We start from the raw sequence: 7,904 nt of genomic DNA, 5'->3' as shown, positions 1-7,904 counted from the left end.
CGGTGGTTTGGAGTGATCTACGGGAACGCTTTGATAAGGTGAACGGCTCGAGGATCTTTGCATTACACCGAGAAATAGGCTGTCATGTGCAAGGTACCTGCTCAATTTCTGCATATTATTCGAAGCTTCGGCAATTGTGGGATGAATATGCCTCTATAGTGACGCTGCCAATATGCTCTTGTGAGTCTTCGAAGAAATTCATTGAGTTTGACCAACAACACAAATTACTTCAATTTCTCATGGGTCTCAATGATAGTTTCGTCCACATTCGAAGTCACATACTGATGATGAATCCACTTCCTACAGTGAGTAGTGCCTTTGCAATCATATCTCAAGAAGAATCACATAGGAGTTTGTTGAGTGTGCCTTCACAGCAGCTGGAGACTTCTGCCTTCTTTTCTGTGCAAAATAGGAAGAAAAATGACATGAGATGCGATCATTGTATTATGTTTGGACATCTTAAGGCGCATTGCTACAAACTAAATGGCTACCCTCCTGGCCACAAATTTTACAAAGGACCGTGGAAAAATGGAAACCAAACATTTAACATGGAAGGCTATGACAAAGGCAGAGTAGTGGGCAAAGCTAATACTTCGGTTGTATGTGCTAGTGAAGCTGATCAACCAAATGTCGTTAAAAATGCAGGATCCTTCTTTACACCTGATCAATATGCTGCCATCCTGAAACTTCTAGAAAAGGAACATGCCACAGGAGAGCAGACCGTTGCTACTGCAAACATGGCAGGTAATAATCTGACTTCCAACTCTTACCTTCACATTGAATGGATCCTTGACTCGGGTGCTAATGATCATATGATTGGATTTACTGGATTGTCACATGTTCTTAGATCTTGTGGAAATGCCGTGGGTTCAATACAATTGCCAAATGGTAGTACCACCAAAATTAGTAGTCTTGGCACCATTCCTATCAATCAAACCTTAACTCTCACAAATGTCCTTGTTGTTCCAGAGTTTCGTCATAATCTCCTATCCATATCTAAATTCACTAAAGACCATCATTGTTTTGTCACCTTCTTTCCCCGATTTTGCGTGTTTCAGGGCCTGTCAAATGGGAAGATAATGGGGATTGGTAGAGAAAGGCAGGGACTTTACTATCTAGACAACACAAGCTTGAAATCCTTGGATGCACAAAATACTTCCAGATCATTTGTTTCTCAATTTCCTATGGTTAGATCTTTGTTTTCAGCTGTTAACAATAATACCCAACCCACTGATGTATCAACAGAAACTTTGTGGCATCAACGCCTAGGACATATATCTTTGACTCGAATGCAAATGCTACATTTTTTACCAAATATTTCTAGTTTGTCTCATTGTGATATTTGCCCTTTGTCTAAGCAAACCCGCTTGTGTTTTCCGAAGAAAAGATCAGTAAATTCGACTTCTGTGTTTCAATTGATTCATATGGATGTGTGGGGACCCTTCCACACACCCACTTACAATGGGGAACAATATTTTTTAACCATCGTAGATGACTACACTAGAGCAACTTGGGTGTACTTAATGCATTCCAAGCTCGATGTTCTTCCTCTGGTTAAGAGATTTCTAGCTTTCACCCAAACTCAATTCTCCATCACTGTGAAGGTCGTTAGGACAGACAATGCGATGGAGTTTTTCCAACATGAGTGCACATCCATGTTGCATGCTTTGGGTATCATCCATCAAAGTTCTTGTCCCTATACCCCTCAACAAAATGGCCTTGTGGAACGTAAACATCGTCATATTCTTGATGTTGCTCGCTCCTTAAAATTTCAAGCTTCTCTACCAGATAAATATTGGGGTGATTGTGTCCTCACGTCCACATATCTTATAAACCGTACCCCAACACCTCTTCTATCCAACAAAACACCTTTCGAAGCCTTGTTTGGTGCTCCTCCATCTTATTCTCATTTGCGTGTCTTGGGTTGCCTTTGTTATGTTTCCACATTGCCTAAAAGGGATAAGTTTGCTCCCCGAGCTAGTGCTTGCATTTTTCTTGGGTACTCTAGCTCTCAAAAAGGATACAAAGTCCAGAATTTAACCACAAAACGATTTCTTGTCTCACGAGATGTTGTGTTCCATGAAACCATCTTCCCATTATCTCCTAACCCTGATCGTATGTTCATTTTCCCACCTATCGACACACCGATTATTGATCCTTTACCGTCACAAGCTTCTCATTTCCCACCACCACAACCACAGCCACAAGCTTCTCCTCCTGACACTGATTTTCCCCGTCGATCTACTCGCACTTCTCGACCTCCAATTTGGTCGCAAGACTACATATGCTCATTTTCTTCTTCTCCTCATCCCATTTCTAATTACCTCACCTATGATAAATTGTCCCCTTCTTACAATGCCTTTCTTTCAAATATCTCTGCCAGAAAAGAACATTCTTCCTACCATGAGGCAGTTGTTGATCCCCATTGGCTTTCTGCTATGGATCTTGAGTTACAAGCACTGGACAGTAATCGTACCTGGGAAATAGTTGATTTGCCGTTGGGAAAAATTCCTATTGGAAATAAATGGGTTTACAAGATCAAATATAATCCTGATGGTAGTGTGGATCGTTATAAGGCCCGCCTTGTTGCCAAGGGTTATACACAACTCTCTGGGATAGACTTCCATGATACTTTTTCTCCCGTGGCTAAGATAACTACTGTAAGATGTCTTCTCAGTGTTGCTGCCATGTTGCATTGGCCTCTATACCAAATGGATGTCACAAATGCTTTTCTTCAAGGGGGCCTTGATGAGGAAATTTATATGGTGTTACCTCAAGGTCTTCGAAGACAGGGGGAGACTTGCAAGGGCCTTCGAAGACAGGGGGAGTTGGAAGGAACTAAGGTGTGCAAGTTGATGAAATCTTTATATGGTCTCAAACAAGCATCGAGACAATGGAACATCAAGTTTACCTCCATCATGAAAGGGGTTGGTTTTTCACAATCCAAACATGATCATTCAATGTTTGTCAACAAGGAAGAAGATTTCATTACACTGTTACAGGTTTATGTAGACGATATAGTGATCACAGGTAACCATCAGATTTCGATCGAAGCATTGAAGCAGCATTTGCACAAGTATATCAAGATTAAGGACTTGGGGACATTGAAATATTTTCTTGGTATAGAAGTTGCTCGATCCAAAGATGGGATATGTTTGAGCCAAAGGAAATACGCCTTGGAACTTATATCGGATGCGGGTTTAGCGGGAGCTAAAGTTTGTGACACACCGATGGATCAAAACGCTAGGCTCACTTCAAAGGAATTTGATGACAGTGTAGGAAAAGACATTATGGATGATCCTTTGTTGAGTGATGCTAGTAAATATAGAATATTGATTGGCCGACTCATATACCTTACTGTTACAAGGCCGGACATATGCTACGCTGTACAAACACTAAGTCAGTTCATGAATAATCCTAAGTCGTCACACTTGGAGGCAGCATTAAGAATCCTACGTTATATCAAATCTTCGCCTGGTAAAGGGATTCTATTGTCTGCCCAAAGCTCTTCATCTCTATCAGCCTATTGTGATTCTGATTGGGGAACTTGCCCTATGACAAGGAGATCGGTCACTAGCTATTGTATTAAGCTCGGAAATTCGTTACTGTCATGGAAAACAAAAAAGCAAGCGACGGTTTCGAGATCTTCAGCTGAAGCAGAATATAGGGCAATGGCAAACACAACATGTGAAGTAATTTGGGTGCTTGGAATCCTAAAAGACATGGGAATGCAACTAACACCTCCAGTGATGGTTTATTGTGATAGCACGGCTGCACTACATATTGCGGCAAATCCGATGTACCACGAGAGAACAAAACATATTGAAATTGACTGTCACTTGGTAAGAGAAAAGATATGCGATAAGCTAATCAAAACATCTTATGTTTCGACAAGTGAACAACCAGCAGACTTGTTAACCAAAGCGCTGGGAAGGAACCAACATCAGTACCTGACATCCAAGCTTGGAATGCTGGATTTATTCCAAGCTTGAGGGGGAGTCTTAAAGTTGTCCTTTATAAATTATTAGAATCGTGTTTTCTTTGATTAGCACTTTTCCCTTCTTAGCTTAAATAGTATCTAGATTAGGCGGTTGTACAGAACATACATAAGAGAACATTTTTCTTCAAAATAATAAACTGAAGCAGGAAAATGGGAGTTCTTTCCTCCCGCCAATTTGTTCCGTCTTCATTTTCAACAGATATCGATAGTTAATTAGGCTTTTCACATAAAACAAAAAGGTTAGTATCACATCTCTTACTTTATTAAATAGTAAGAGAAAGAGATTATAACAAAACCAAAATATAATTCCATTACCAACATAACAATGAAGATTAGGCGATTCTTATTGAAATGATGCACTTAAGTTTGCGAGAGGACCGATGATTTCTTGAGATGGTTTTGCTTTGAGCAGTGGGTTGCGCTCAAAAAAGTTCGTCGGCCGGAGTTCGAACGATCTACTCAACGTTGGCATGATAGGGAAATCCTCTTGGCTAGGTGCATGGTGAAAGCCTACTGTGTACCATAACACAATGTCCTTGTTCTCAATTTCCCTATTCCTGCATCCAATTTCAAGAAATCATTATTTAGATTCAAAAAATATTCTTGACTCCTGGTATTCGCGCAATAGTACCTCAAGCTCCACGTCGCCAAATCATCATCTCCACGGCTTTGATCGGTATATAACCCTGCGGCCCATTTCTCTGTCTTGTTGTAAGGTGTAACCCACAGATTGTACTTGCTGAATGCCCCCCGTATTTGAGCATAATCATCATCTGATAAAAGAGGGCCTATTACTGCTCCAGGGATCAACCTGTATCCAACAAAGTTTCCAACTTTAGTTTTCTTGTTTGGGTTCACAACTAATAGCTCAGTTGCTCCTGAACCTAGCTGAATTCTTGCATCAGCTTCAGTTTTGGCTGTCTTGGAACTAGCCCTCCAGTAGCTTCTCCTCGGTGAGCTGTTTCCGGTCGAGTGCGCAGTTTCGAGGGTAGTTTTTATGAAGGAATTGGCATCACCATCCACGTCTACATCGAGGTTGAAAATGAGGAAGTGATCATGGTTTGTTCCTATCGTGTTTTCCGCTAGTATTGTACCGTAAACATCCTCTTGTATCTGATCCTTGTGTGTGTATATTGATCCCCTCACTGCAAGCAAGCCAGTCATCCCGACCTAGCACAGCGACAAATCCAATTCAAATAAAAGAGTTGGTAATGTTAGAAACCGGAAGCATTAGACTACAAGAACCTATGCAGCATCAAGTACTGGCTAAGAAAATGATCGATGAGTCAAAGTCGCTTCATGACTTACAGTGACTTTAATAGCCCCAGTTTGCTTGAATTCCCAATCCACAATGTAGTCATAATTTCCCACAGTCGACACCATTCTCACAACCAGGCTCACCTCCGGTCTCACTTCTCGTATCTGCGTAAATTTCCATTAATCAAATTCGAGTGTACATGCAACTCAAATCAGGAAACCGCAAAACAACAAGTTTCATGTTTTGGCTGGGGTGTAAACTAACACAGCTCGTTCGCAAGCTTTTCGAGTCGTTTCAAAAAATATTTGATTGATATTTGAGCTTACTGAATTCGAGCCGAACTCGAACATGTTTGAACTATTTTCGAATCAAACTCGAGCCCAAATTATTTTGTTCGATAGTTCGCAAACCATTCGAGAACCTTAACAATTTATTAATATAATAAGATTATATATTAAATAAATAAATTTCAAATAATGTACTTAGTTTCGAGCAATAGTTCAAATAATTAGCGAACATTTTCGAATCTTTCAAGTCGATCTCGAACCGAATTCGAACCAAAAGTTCTAAAATTTTCGAGCTTCAAATTGAGTCGAAGTCGAATAGAACTAATTCGAACCGAATTCAAGCCTTTAAAATTTTTATTATATAAGACTTGATTCGGTTCGTTTACCCATAGCGCGACTCATTCCCAACTCAGACAACAGATTCCAATCTAGAGAAATGAACAGAGATAACAACTTGGTACTACTAACCCCTTCTCCTGGAATTCCATCTTCTGTATGCCGCCACATTATATCTCCAGCATACCTTTCAAATACACATACAACATTCGGCATCAATCCAGGGGTTCCATCATGCGAAGTGATGTATCCGTCCATGAACATTGCATTTTCAGGGCAATCCCTCAATGCTTCGAGTGGCACGGCACAAAGTCCAAACCCGTAGTCGCCTGCATCAAAGAAAGTTCTGTAGTACCATTCCTCAGTTAAGTCCATGTAAGGAACAAAGAGTTCCGACACAAATCCCCTGTACAACACGCTACGGTATTCGCCTTTTTCTTGATCATAGATTGAGGCCAGCGATATGATCAGACCAGCCCTCATGTCAAATGATACATGGAGCTCCCAATCAGCCCATCTGATTTGGAGAATAAAACAGGAAAACAGCCTACATCAACCCATGTTGGACCTGATAGTTTTGTTCCTGAATAGTTTAACTAAAGTATACAAATTCCACTTTACATAAAAATCACACTTAAAAAAGAAATCAGTGTACCATACCTCACAATATATCCATCCAAAGTAAAACCAGGTCCAACTTGTTTCTCGCCTGCCATACTCTTAACATTTGAATCCGACGACGACTTCCTCTGCACCGATTCTCTGTAATCGGTACCTTCCGCTTTAGGAACCGGAACCATAACCCGATCACGAAACCCCACGATTTTCATATCATCAAGGTCAACGGTCACGGTGATTCCTTCTATAGGCCTCATGTATAGATTGATAGTTCCATCCATATAATAGCACATAACTTTAACCAACCTGCTACTTTTTTCCTCCCCAAACCATCCTACAGTGAAAGTCGAGAGCACAACTTCTTCTAACTTGAGATTTCTTCTCTCAATCGCCGCAATAAAAGGCGCGTAAGATCGCGCAAGCTTATCAGCTGCAAATTGCTCCGCAAAGTTCTGTAAAGGGTATCCATATCCATCATAAACTTTATCACGTAGAACCAGGTTCTTCAGTAAATCAATTACTATCTCGTGGGTCTTTTTTGAATTGACACGGACAATAACAAATGCTCGGCGGGATAGGATTTCTTGATTACCGGATGATGACTGCCATGAAACGACTGTGGATTTTTCTGGTTCATCTAAACCTACGTAGTGGAAACTTACATTTTGTGGAGGTAATGAAAAATAATTCTTGACCAAAGTTTGAACTTGGGTTAGTTCAAATGGTGTCAGAGGATCAAGAAGATGGTAATATGAAGCTGAAAATATTGAAAAAATGGGCAAACATAGAAAGAAGATCAGATTTATTTGGGTGAGAATCATGTTTTCTTTTTCTTTTTCTGAATGGAAGATTCTGAAACTCAAGATTTTGCCTGTGGAATCATCAGTCATCTGCTTTTTGTGAAACCTTATTTTATGGGGGGCTGCTCATATTTCATTTTCAACTTTCCGCCTAGCATGCAGATAATTTTCAGCACGGGTCCGCATCAATGAGACATTAATAATAGAAAACAAAATTTGAATTGAAATTATCAAAACAGGAGAAAAAAGAAAGAGTTGAATATTACAAAATTTATGTACCCTCATGGAAATTTGAGAAATAACTTATTTTGAACTCGAATTTAACTTATGTAAAATTTGGAAAATTCGACTAGATAGTTGTTTTATTGTAATTAATTATGTAATTTGAGAGGATAAATTTGTGAAAAATACATCTGTCAAAGTTCAAATTAAGATTCAGTACCCTCGGGTCCGCATCCGTGCACTTCTTTTCTTCTTCAATTTGAGGGCTCTGAGACACAGAGTTTGAAGTGATTTGCCAAGGGACCCTGCACTGGTTTCAAATCAGGCATATTAAACTTGTGGAAGACTTTCTGAAGGCATCCTGTTTGAGTAAGAAACAGCAG

General features: G+C 40.0%; 1 protein-coding gene across 1 annotated transcript; it reads right to left on the bottom strand.

Annotated features, from left to right (window-relative positions):
- Nucleotides 1–4,198: 4,198 nt before the first annotated feature.
- On the bottom strand, nucleotides 4,199–7,446 carry LOC140811813 (primary amine oxidase-like). Its single transcript, XM_073169893.1, has 5 exons — nucleotides 6,542–7,446; nucleotides 6,014–6,398; nucleotides 5,309–5,422; nucleotides 4,632–5,170; nucleotides 4,199–4,557 (listed from the first exon to the last, which is right to left on the bottom strand). The coding sequence occupies exons 1-5, from the start codon at nucleotides 7,387–7,389 to the stop codon at nucleotides 4,344–4,346; spliced, it is 2,100 nt and encodes a 699-aa protein (XP_073025994.1). The 5' UTR covers nucleotides 7,390–7,446; the 3' UTR covers nucleotides 4,199–4,343.
- Between the last annotated feature and the right edge of the window lie 458 nt (nucleotides 7,447–7,904).

Source organism: Primulina eburnea, chromosome 14 (genome assembly GCF_022965805.1).
Source record: "Primulina eburnea isolate SZY01 chromosome 14, ASM2296580v1, whole genome shotgun sequence".
Lineage (NCBI taxonomy): Eukaryota > Viridiplantae > Streptophyta > Magnoliopsida > Lamiales > Gesneriaceae > Primulina > Primulina eburnea.
This window is presented reverse-complemented; position numbering and strand designations above follow the sequence as displayed.

What these genes read in the sequence shown, in the direction of transcription:
- LOC140811813 (XM_073169893.1), bottom strand. Translation starts at nt 7,389, where the DNA reads ATGACTGATGATTCCACAGGCAAAATCTTGAGTTTCAGAATCTTCCAT. An exon ending in TTGGATGGATATATTGTGAG is followed by an intron (nt 6,399 to 6,541) that starts GTATGGTACACT and finishes TCTCCAAATCAG; the next exon opens with ATGGGCTGATTGGGAGCTCC. An exon ending in TTGGCGACGTGGAGCTTGAG is followed by an intron (nt 4,558 to 4,631) that starts GTACTATTGCGC and finishes AATTGGATGCAG; the next exon opens with GAATAGGGAAATTGAGAACA.